Raw genomic sequence first — 12266 nt, 5'->3', positions numbered from 1 at the left:
ATAGAAGAGAGGGAGCAATGCTTAGCAGAGAAGCAGGTAGATGTGGGGCAGGGGTAGCAGTATAAAGATGAAGAGAAGCAGAGTACCAGGAATTGAGGTGATGGCAAATGTGTGGTGCAGATTATATACACAGATTCTAGGCTGGATAGAGAAGAAAGTAAAGAAAGGATAAATTTGTGTAGGGTTGCCAGATTTACTGGAAACTAAAAAGGGACATTCAGCTAGATTTGAATTTTAGATAAACAAAGAATACTTTTTCAAGTATAAACTTATCCCAAATATTGTATAATGCATACTTATACTAAACATTTATTCACTGTTTATTTGAATTCAAAATTAACTGGGGGCAGGGGATTAACTGCTTGCTGGGTATCTGAAAATTTAACTGAGTGTCCTATATTTTATCTGGCAATCATAATTAATTGAAAAGGAAAGATGTAGAGATGGGAGTTCTCTGAGGTTACAAGGCAAGGGCATACTGTAGAGAAGTGAGAAAGCTGAATATTAAAGCACTGCAGTTCAGAATTTCAGAGATGGAAGAGTGATGAAAAGGATCAAGAGGGCGTCCATTGGAATTTGTGGCTGAAACAGAATGGAAATGTAAATCCAAAGAGAAACACTGAGACAAGAAGAATAGTACATGGTTCGTTAGTATGGACACTGACTTCAGTTAAAATGATCGCTGGAGGGTAAAGGGGATGCATATGTATCAAAGTCTTTAATAATTAAAAAATAAAGTAGAATATGGGAGAGATTAAAAAAAATATATATAGTGTCTGTATTCTTGTCTGACACATGACAGCCAGGTGTCAGACAAGAAGATGGAGAAATAGGGTAAAGGGGAGTATGTTTTCATAGAACTGCTGTTACAGAGGAGGAGTGAATAGAGATGGGAGAGACGTTAAGTAAAAAACAAAAACAAGCAGAAAGAAATGGGGATGAGAAGAAAAGGAACAAACAAGTTAGTAATCTAGTCTTGACCAAGAGAGAAGACTTCTCCAAGTAAATGAAGCATAGCTTGAGCTGAGATCCAAAGGATGTGATGTCTTGCAGGTACCTCATATTCATCAGGTGCAAGATCAAAGAGCATCCCAAACTTGTCATATTTTCAGTGTTTCCTAGTTCAATGAATCGTTCCACTGTCTGTCAGGTCATGCAGGTTATAAATATAGGAGGTATTCATGACATCTGCCTCCATTACATCCATTATCCAAACCATCACATAAGCATCAGGCAAAGAGAAAAACATTCTATGCAGAGGAAACAACATATGCAATATTCCTAAACTGAAAGATAGTATGGTGCATTCTGGAAATTAAAGACCATTTATTTTGAAATAGAAGAGGAAGTGGCTAGATCATGATGGGTTTTGTAGGTCAATTAAGGATTTTGTTGTTTAAGATCAATGGAAGCCATACATGGGTCTGAAGCAGGAAAGTGTCATGATCAGATTTATGTTTTGAAAAGTGTAGTCTGGGTAGAATGGCCGGCAGATTTGAGAAAATTAGAAAAGAAGACCACCAGATAAAAGGCAAGTGCAATTATCCAGGTGAGGGGGTGGTACTTGAAACAGGGTACCAACACTGGACATGGAGAGAAGTGGATGGTTTCAGCGCTAGTTGCTGAGACCTGGTGGCTCAGACAGTAAAGAATCCACCTGCAACGCAGGAGACCCGCGTTCGATCCCTGGGTCGGGAAGATCCCCTGGAGAAGGGAATGGCTACCTACTCCAGTATTGTTGCCTGGAGAATTCCATGGACAAGGGAGCCTGGCGGGCGATGGTCCATGGGGTCACAAAGTCGGACACGACTGAGCAACTAACACTTAACACTTAGCGCTAGTAGAGATTAAGCCAGTAGGACTTGGTGATAATAGTAGGAATTCTCTCCTAGTTCAGTGTTGTTAGGAATTACCTAGTTGTGAGGGAATGGCTGACTCCAGGGGAGAGAAGAGAGATAACTGAGCATGTTTTATACCAGTTCTACCATTAGACTTGGGTAAGGACCCTCCTCCAGCTACAAAGGGCAGGGAGTCCACGAGGTCAAGGGGCCATTTCTGCCAGGAGCATGCACACCTCTTTCAGAGTGGCTAGATTTGAGGGCAGATGGAGCAGCTGATTACCCATCACTATTTGCAGGGGGTTTAGGGATGTGGACATGGCTTGAACATGTTGAGTGAGGTGGGAGAAGATGCTTGGAATGGGAAAAGAATAGGGTAGGTCTGAGGAATCTAGAAGTCTGAGAATTCTAAATGTAAACTTGGCCTTCCATATTATTATTTATGGAGATTTGTGAAGGTAGTAGAATAGAATATATTTTTAATAATACTTTGATGATTCATAACTTAAATATTTAGACATATGGTCTTTGAGCCTCTGTAACCATACTCTTGCTCAGGCTCTAAATTTAGGGTCAGGCCTGATAAGAGAGTGTAACAGTATAAAAGAGTATAGTGCAAGTAGTAACATATTTAGATGATAGTTCACTTTAGCTGGACTCTTTAAGAGATAAAATTTTCCAGACTTTTGCACGGGTATAAATGGTGTAAATTTCTAGGTGCTATATTAATGTATATAAGAGACTCTTTCCTATATCTGGAGACCCTTTCCTATTTCTGGAGGGCCAGCAGTTATTTTACTTGTAGTGATTTCAATGTGATTTTGAAAAGCTTCTTAAATAGTGCAGAAGTGTAGAGTGCAGAAGGGATCTTGGTGGTCATGTAATAAAATTTACTCACATAATAAACCAGAAGTTCCGACAGAAAATGAGCACCCTGACAGAAATCACAAAGCTAGTCAATACCACATAATTACCAGCCCCATACTCTTTGTCCACTCTTTAACCAATGTCACTTTTCAGGTAGATATCTACTGCCAGTCCACTCCAAAAGTTTACACATGCTTTTATTGTTTTGCATTTTAAAAAGTACAGTAAATACTTTTCATTACTTTAAAAATTCGAGGTACCTCAAAAGTCTATAAAGCAATATTAAGTTTTGACTCCAAAATATTCTTAAAACCAACCCCCTTGACCCCTCAAAAGTGAACACAAAATTAAGAATTCCAACTTCATGAACTCACAAGAAGTGGTAATTCTGGAAAGTTAATTGTTTTCTACAAAGTCACAGGCAACTTAGGGCACCTTTTGGGACTCAAAATATTCTCTGACTGGTCACCTACTCATTTGACTACTTTTATTTTTATATATCTATTTCTTTGATTTTTTGGTCTCATGTAAGACCTTGGAATAAAATTATAATCGTGCTCTTCACTTTGGTTGCAATTACTGTAACCCATCTCCTCAAATTCTTTATCTTCTAAGCTACAAATGAAAGCACACATTTACAAAACATCACTCAGACTGCTAACTAAACGCTAAAATACAGACACACACACAAAATCCTCTTTCTTTTCAAACATCTATAAACATCGCTATTGAATTTTTCTTAGGAGTATCTGAGTTATAATAGTTAACAGAGAAATTTCTCTAGGAGAGTCTTACCTTCAAGCTGGATAGTAATCCGAAAGTTCTAGGTTTGCAGGAAGTTATTTCCCTCAAAGCATTAAAGACGATCTTAGCAAGACAGTAACGCATCTTGTCAGGACACCAAGCGACCTTTAGCCCCTCCCATCAACCGACTACTGCCTAAGAGAAGGAAGGATTTAATTTCCGGCAAAATTTTCTCCTCAGAGCTGAGAATCTGCGAAATTCGGCTTTTTGAGGGGGAAGAGAGAGGGAGGGACCAAAACGACCCCAGAGGAAAAAGAGGGTAAAGTGGTACAAGACAAAGTCGTCGAGGCAGAGACGAGCGAGACCTGGGTTCGGACTGACTCGGGGCCTGGAGTGAAGGTTCCTCTCAGACATTTACTGGGCCCCCGAGTTCACGCGGGCGACAACTCGAAGACCCTCCCCTCACAGCTTGCTTCGCCACTAACTACGCCCGGAGGACCTGTGACCTCCAAAACGGGTATGCTAGGCGATTCCCCACACAACTTCGGTTAGAGACTCGCGCTTTTGATTGGTTCTTGGAGATATCCCTCAGCGTGGCTCGACCAATGGAGGGCCAGACCGCTCCGCCCCTTCCCCGCCCCCCAAGGAGAGCCCGCCCCTGCCCCGCGCCCGGGAGCCGAGGAGAGTAAATACAACAGGAGCGCAAAATGGCGGAACCGCCGAGCCTAATGCAAGGCGCCCCCGCTGCCGTCTCGGAGAAAGAATCGTTTGGCAAACTGCAAGCCCCACCCCGGGACCCGCCGGGTCCTCTGTCCGCCAAGAAGATCCGTACTGAGGAGAAGAAGGCGCCGCGTAGACTGAACGGAGAAGGAGCCAGCAGCGGCAACAGCAGGCAGCTGCAGTCTCCCGCCGCACCTTCGTCTCAGAGCTACGGCAGCCCTGGGTCTTGGAGCTTTGCCGCTCTGTCCGCTGCCCCCTCCCCGTCGTCTGCTCGGAGCAATTTCTCTTTCTCCGCTGGCACGGCCGTCCCCTCCTCTGTTTCTGCTTCCTCACCTCAGCCGGTGCCGCGCAAACTGCTGGTGCCTCCTACGCTGCTGCACGCTCAGCCTCACCGTCTCCTGCTGCCCGCCGCCGCCGCCTCGGCCAGCGCCAAGCCGCGCAGACCCAAGGAGAAGCGAGAGAAGGAAAGGAGGAGGCACGGTCTCGGCGGGGCGGGCGAAGCTGGCGGGGCCTCCCGCGAGGAGAACGGGGAGATGAAGCCGCTGCCGCGAGGTGGGTGCTGAAGCCGGCAGGGGGGAGGGGAGGGCGCCCGGGGTCCCAGGCACAAGCTCTCGCCCGCGGGGGGCGGGCTGGGGGCGTGCGGGGGCCGCGTGCGCCGGCCGGGAGCGGGCGGGAGGCTTCCCGTTCACTGCAGGCGATTTTGCGGTCCCCGTGGGGACCGGAAATGGAGCCTGTAATTTCGGTCGCAGAGTGGGGAATGGCCGAAGCTCATTTTCTGTATCGTTTCTGCCTCCTAGTTAATGCGCGGCAGGGTTTGTAGAATTCGATCTAGAGGACCCGCCTGGGTGTGTTTGACTATAGAGGGAGATTTGAGGGAACGGGTTCGGGAAAGGTTTGGTCTTGTAAAAGATGTGCTTGATTATTAGACCGTTTAGACATGGTCACGAATTTATATTTGTGACACTGGCTCCAAAGCCAGAAAATCCTATCAAGAAAAGGGGTGTGGAGAGCATTGGCGTCAGCTGGAAGCTACCAGAGGCCTGAGCTTTTCATCCCTATTAGGGAAATGAGGTAGTGTGCAGGGCCCGGAGTGTGCTGTTTCATAAGGTACCCTCCCTCCACACTCCTCTCCCTTAAGTATTTTGAGTGGTCCTGTTTGAAGTACCACCCTTCAAAAAGAATTTTCAGCCATATTTTTTTTTTTCTTTCTTGCAGCAAGTGATAAAATCAGGAACATTGACTTGTTTTTGGCCTGACCAAATACTTGGCTGCAGAATGTTTTAGCATCAGAGTATGGCAAATTCTTTACTCTTTATTTTTTAAAATTTATTTTTAATTGGAGGATGATTGCTTTACACTCTTGTGGGAAAGGCAAATTCTTAAGCACTCTTTGCAGATAGGACTACACAGACTTCTTTTAAAATGTAGGCTAAGCATATATAATTTTCAGAAAGTATTTTTGTAAAATAGGTAGCCCTATTTAGCCATTTCATGCGCAATGTTTTGAGAGTGGTACACGTGGAGACTGGTTGAAAATTAGATTTTTATGTGATCAAAAGCTGAAAGCACGTAATGATCTTCATCATAAATGTACATTGATACACGGTGTTGTCACAGTATGTTTTAGGAAAAAAATGAAATGTCAAGCACTTTTAGCATTACTGATCTAATTGTACCTTAGATCGTGAAAAATTCTGTAGTTTTTCGCAGTTTTAAAAAATGCTGCACATGAGTGTGTAACAACAGTGTTATTTCGATGGTCTGCATGTAGCAAATTTTTGATATCTAAGCATAGCCATCAGGTACTCTGGCACAAGGCAAAGGATCTCACAACTTTGGAGAGTGTTGTTTAGAAAAGTGGTTTTGAGGACGGGATTTATACTACGTTTAGCCTGAGATTTTAGGTGATTTTTGTTTTAAAGCAATTTTGTTCGAATAATTACATTTAAAAGTTGAAAGTGCCTGGAAGTCCGCATTTACAGCTCAATATTAGTCTTACTTGTGATGTGTAAACGTTATATTTGCACTTCTAAGTTCTTTGAGGAAGTGAATATGGATATAGCATTGTCAGTGTATTGGAATGGCTGAAAATAAATAGGCATTCTTTAACAATTCTAACTCAAAAAATGGAGCACATAAATCACTTTTAAAGTGAAATGGCAAAAAAAAATAAATAAATAAAGTGAAATGGCTGTTAAAGAAAAAGTTTTCTAATTTTAAATTGCATGTAGAGTCCTCTGTTTGAAGGTAACAGCTTACATTATTAAGCCTGAGTGTAAGCAATGATAGCTTTTACATTAACATGTTTTTCCATGATTGATAGGTTTTTTGAGTAGTGACTAGATAGTAACACTGTGGTAAAATTTTCTTCTCTTTCTTGAATGGAAATGCTACTTTTATAGAGAAAAAACTAAGTCAGTGAGGAGGACTGCTTGCAGTGTCTTGATTGTAAATTTCATGGTGAAAATCTGATCCAGCCCCCAAACTCCATTAAACAATTAAGCTCCTGTATTTATTAGTAGAATTTTTTTTATAAGTTTTCAGTCAGAACTGCTGCATTTTTACATTGGCTACCTCTCCAGCAGAAGTTATTTGCATTAAATGAAAGTGTGTGTGTGAAAAGTAGGGCATTTAGTGAATGTTACTTGAGTCAGAAGCATGATTTTTTTTTTAAAACCCCTTATAAAAGATGGGTCAGTTCAGATTGAGGACAGATCCGTTGACTGCATATCTGCAAGTTAAAAGTGATGGACAGGGGGATTATAAAAACTTAGCAGTCTAGGTTCATTAAGTATAAGGACTGATGCCTTACACACCTAAAGCCTCTGAGGCCATCTTGTCATAGTGCTGGAGCTGACTTGCATGATAACCTGAGTCATCAAGTAAAAGTTCTTTCTTATAAAAAGAAAAAGTGGAAAACATCTTAAATTTTTAAAACTATGAATAACCAAGTTCTGCTGTATAAAGAGGTCATCTACTAAAGAGTTCACACCCCATTTTCCTGTAAGACAGAATGAATTATTAACTGTTAAGTGTAGAAGATAAAAGTGAATATTTGCTGGTGTCCACCATTTAACTTATAGCAAAAAATAGAACAGACATATTACTAGATAGTAAGCTGCCTTAACTGCATCCAGTAACCAATAAAACTTGTATCGATTTTCTGATTTTTGTTAGCATTTTTGTTTTGCCTTTATTAACTTACTTCCTTAGAATGACCCTGCAAAGGATCCCAAGACAAAACCAGGGCATTTCACTAATTTTTTGCCTTGAAAGTGTAGTTACAGAATTTAATGAAAATAGAGGCTTTCCTTAGAATTGAATAATTTGGTATATGTAAATATCAGTGATTTTAAAGGGATAGATGTTCAAAGATTTTTCAAACTAGGCTTTTTCTTCGTCTTTCTAATACTGTTATTCTGCAATTTTAGATTAAATTCAGGTTAAGAGTATTCATCATTCTGACCAAATATTTGTCACTGGTGAGATAGTAGTTTACTGTGATTTTATTTTATTGTGTAACCTTTTGTTTTTTATGCTTTGTTTTTTCATTTGCTAAGTTTTGTCTCTCTCTGTCTTCTAGCAGCTCTATAAAATGCTTCTCAGTACAATTTTCCACATGGTCAAATCTGTCAGATAAACTTAGCAGTTCCATTTATTCCTATAGTCATCCCTTCTATAGCTGTCTTTCTTCCCGCTTTATTCTGGTTTGTTCTCTGAGCCTGCCTCAAAGCTGTCATCTTGGGACATTCTGGGAATTTGTTTCACTTTTGTTGAGTCCTTTTTTCCTGGATCCCATGCCTTCCTTTTGGTTTGTTCCTTCATTTTGGCTTGGGAAGGTTTATTTCTTCTAACCTCACGCTTGACTGTTGGGCTGTTGAGAGATTTCTGTATTGGAAATTATTTTCCCTTAAAAGTTTGGAAGTGTTACCTTATTGCCTGGCTTCCAGTGTTGATGTTGAGAATTTTGATCTCCAAACAGCTGTCTTCTGTTCTATTTGGGAGATTTCTATCCTTTAACCAAGTCTTAAAATTTCAGATGTCTTTTTAAAAAAATATTTTATGGACTCTTCTCTGTTTCCATATTATAGCATTTTATTTCTTTTTCACAGGTACAGCATCTTCTGTATCTCTTCAAGGATATTAATTATAGTTTCTTTGGCATGTTCTTCCATGCCTTGCATTGTATCTGCTTCCTCTAACTTTTTTTGTTTGTTTTGGTCTCTTTCTTTTTGCTCAAAGCTTTCTTCAGATCTGTGGGATCGTTAGCAATTCCTTTATAATCAAGAGAATGCTACAGAGCTGATTGAAAGCTCACTGGGCATGCATGAGCATGCGTGAGTGCCCAGTCACCAAGTCCTGTCTGACTCTTTGCAACCCACAGACTGGATAGCCCTCCAGGCTTCTCTGTCCATGGGGTTTTCCAGGCAAGAATACTGGAGTGAGTTGCCATTTGCTTCTGCAGGGGTTCTTCCCGATCCAGGGATTGAACCTGTGTCTCTAGATTTGCAGTCGGATTCTTTACTGTTGAGCCACCTGGGAAGCCCTCTCAAAGCTTGGTGACTAATGAACTCCTTTGTTTTTTATCTTTTGTTTGTTTGTTTGTTTGTTTTCCTCTAGGTGGTGGGTAAGAAGGCTTTCAGTTTCTTCCTTCATTTTTCTGTTCATCTGTATAAACGGAATAATGGAGAGAGGAGAGGATTGGCAGAAGTAATGAGTTTTGATGTCAGGTTCTAATGCTGGGTATGAGAGGACAGCTACAAATCTCACTGATTTATAACTTTTCAGTTTGTCTCCTCATACCAGCACGTCATTTCTCCCTTTTTCTGTGTGTGTCATCCCTGATACGAGCCACACTCTGATTCAGTTTTGCGGAATACCTCTCATTCCCTTAGGAGTGTGTGTAGGGGAGTGGGGGGCGTGTGGAGCGGTGGGGAGGGTGAAGCATTGTGGCTCTGTCATCTTGCCTCTCCCAGCACCTCAGATTTCTAAGCCTTTCTGAGGTACTGCAGAGTAAGCAGAGTTGTTTCTTATTATTTCTTTCTATGGAGATTTATATTAACCTTCTTTCATTATGCCAGGTCATTTCCTATTCCACCATCAGCTTTCTGTCTTTATAAGTTGCATTTCAGGTTACAATTATAATTTCACATAGTTATGTTAAAAATGGAATTTATGTTTTTAATTTTTTTTTTCCTTCTCCTTATTGGTAGGGTCTGTTTTTCAGGAAGAGATCTTAAATTTTAGCCTTATTTTGATTTGTGCCTATTTGTGGGACACTGGTGAAATGACTTAATCTTTTTGAGCTCACACTCATCTGTTATTATAGGTATCCTTTTTCACAGCATGAAATTACATGAATCTGGAATATTGTAGGCATTTATGGGCATGTTAGTCCCTAAGTCTTCTTTCCTATAGAAGACATTGGAGACATTTAGTTTCACTTAATTCATGGGTAGGTATAACCTGTATAGTTTTCCCATTGGTATCCAGGTTTCTGAGAATTTCTGGTATTAGTTTGAGCCATACTAACTTGTTCAAAGAAGTTTACATTTCAGAGGTTTACAGTTAACAGAAACTCAATCATTTTTCACCATCCTCAAATGAATTAAAAATTTCAGATTATAGATAAACTATATAAATAGTATCTTGAAAAAATAGTACTTGGTTTTAGAGTAAATCAAGATTGCTGGGAGAAATATCAATAACCTCAGATATGCAGATAACACCACCCTTATGGCAGAAAGCAAAGAAGAACTAAAGAGCCTCTTGATGAAAGTGAAAGAGGAGAGGGAAAAAGTTGGCTTAAAGCTCAGCATTCAGAAAACTAAGATCATGGCATCTGGTCCCATCACTTCATGGCAAATAGATGGGCTAACAATGGAAACAGTGAGAGACTATTTTTTTGGGCTCCAAAATTACTACAGATGGTGACTGCAGCCGTGAAATTAAAGACGCTTACTCCTTGGAACAAAAACTATGACCAACTTAGACAGCATATTAAAAAGCAGAGACATTACTTTGCCAACAAAGGTCCGTCTAGTCAAAGCTATGGTTTTTCCAGTAGTCATGTATGGATGTGAGAGTTGGACTATAAAGAAAGCTGAGTGCAGAACAGTTGATGCTTTTGAACTGTGGTGTTGGAGAAGACTCTTGAGAGTCCCTTGGACTGCGAGGAGATCCAACCAATCCATCCTAAAAGAGATCAGTCCTGAATATTCATTGGAACGACTAATGCTGAAGCTGAAACTCCAATACTTTGGCCCCCTGATGTGAAGAACTGATTTGTTGGAAAATACCCTGAAGCTGGGAAAGATTGAAGGCAGGAGAAGGGAATGATTGAAGGCAGGAGGAGAAGGGGACGACAGAGGATGAGATGGTTGGATGGCATCACTGACTCAATGGACATGAGTTTGAGTAAGCTCCGGGAGTTGGTGATGGACAGGGAAGCCTGATGTGCTATAGTCCATGGGGTTGCAAAGAGTCAGACACGACTGAGCGACTGAACTAGAGTAAAAAGAATTCTGATGAAATAATTGTGGCTTATGTAAAATTTGTGTGTGTGTGTGTGTGTGTGTGATTAAAGAGAATTAATAATAGAAGTACATTCTTACCAACTAAAGTAATTTTTTATCTCTTTAAACATTATTATTTCTGAATACATTAAACTTTATGCATATTATTTTTTTTTGAATTGTAGGTTGAAAATATTTATCATGAAAAAATTTAATACTAAGAAAACCAGAGCCATATGACTTCTGGGTCTATCCATCATCCTGTTTTCAACAATTACCAACAATTTACAATACATGTTTTGTTTCTTCTCTATTTATTTTTGTTTTTTGCTCAAGTATTTTAAAACATATGCTGAATATATATCATTGACCCCCAAATAATTAGCATTGAATTTTTTTTCATTATAGAATAATGCTTGTAAAATTTCAATAATTCAGTATTGGTACTTTAAAGAGGGGCTTCCCATGTGGCGCTAGTGGTAAAGAATCTGCCTGCCAATGCAGGAGTCATTGGGTTGGATTGGATTGGATCTCTGGGTCAGGAAGATCCCCTGGAGTAGGAAATGTCACGCCACTCCAGTATTCTTGCCTGGAAAAACCCATAGGCAGAGGAGCCTGGCGGGTTACAATCCCCGGGGCTGCAAAGAGTTGGACACGATTGAGTGACTGAACAGATACTTTAAAGACTGAAGTTTTCATCCACTCCCAAACTGTCAGAAACAGTATTTCTATGTCCTGAAATAAATATGCTTATGTATTTTTTAGATTCTTTTTCAGAAATTATTTTTAAAAATTCTTGTAAAATACACAGAACATGAAATTTACAGTTTTAGTCATTCTTAAGTGTATAGTTGGAGAAGGCAATGGCACCCCGCTCCAGTACTCTTGCCTGGAAAATCCCATGGATGGAGGAGCCTGGTAGGCTGCAGTCCATGGGGTCGCTAAGAGTCGGGCACAACTGAGCAACTTCACTTTAACTTTTCACTTTCATGCGTTGGAGAAGGAAACGGCAACCCACTCCAGTGTTCTTGCCTGGAGAATCCCAGGGACAGAGGAGCCTGGTGGGCTGCCGTCTATGGGGTCGCAGAGTCGGACAGGACTGAGGCGACTTAGCAGCAGCAGCAGCAAGTGTATAGTTACTGGCATTAAGTACATTCAAATTGTTAGCAGCCACCATCACTGCACCATCCATTTTCAGAACTTTTTTCTTCTTCCCAAACTGAAACTCCATACCCATTAAAGAATTACTCCTCTTTTTCTTCCCCACTGCTCACCCCAGCCCTAGCCTACCACCATTCTACTTTCTGTCTGTCTGAATTTGATGACTCTTAAGTACCTTGTATGAGTGGAATCAAAGTATTTGTTCTTTGTGACAGACTTACTTCACTTACCATAATGTCTTCAGAGTTCATCCATGTTGCAGCATGTGTCAGAATTTCCTTTCTGAAGGCTGAGTAATATTCCATTATATGTATATACCACATTTTTTTTATGCATTCATTCTTTGATAGATGCCTGAGTTCTTCTATTATTTTGGTATAATGAATAATGCTGCTATGAACAGGGTGTACAGATACCCAAT

At 40.6% G+C, this 12266-nt stretch overlaps 1 protein-coding gene across 1 annotated transcript in view; it reads left to right on the top strand.

Annotated features, from left to right (window-relative positions):
* Positions 1-4103: 4103 nt before the first annotated feature.
* The window catches only part of RSBN1L (round spermatid basic protein 1 like), a 79741-nt gene continuing 71578 nt past the window's right edge, over positions 4104-12266 (top strand). The window contains exon 1 of the mRNA XM_043871958.1: positions 4104-4721. Within this exon, the coding sequence (XP_043727893.1) occupies positions 4157-4721 (565 nt within the window). The 5' untranslated portion in view covers positions 4104-4156. The remainder of the gene's footprint in view (positions 4722-12266) is intronic.

The sequence above is a fragment of the Cervus elaphus genome, chromosome 18, assembly GCF_910594005.1.
Source record: "Cervus elaphus chromosome 18, mCerEla1.1, whole genome shotgun sequence".
NCBI classification, from domain to species: Eukaryota; Metazoa; Chordata; class Mammalia; order Artiodactyla; family Cervidae; genus Cervus; species Cervus elaphus.
This window is presented reverse-complemented; position numbering and strand designations above follow the sequence as displayed.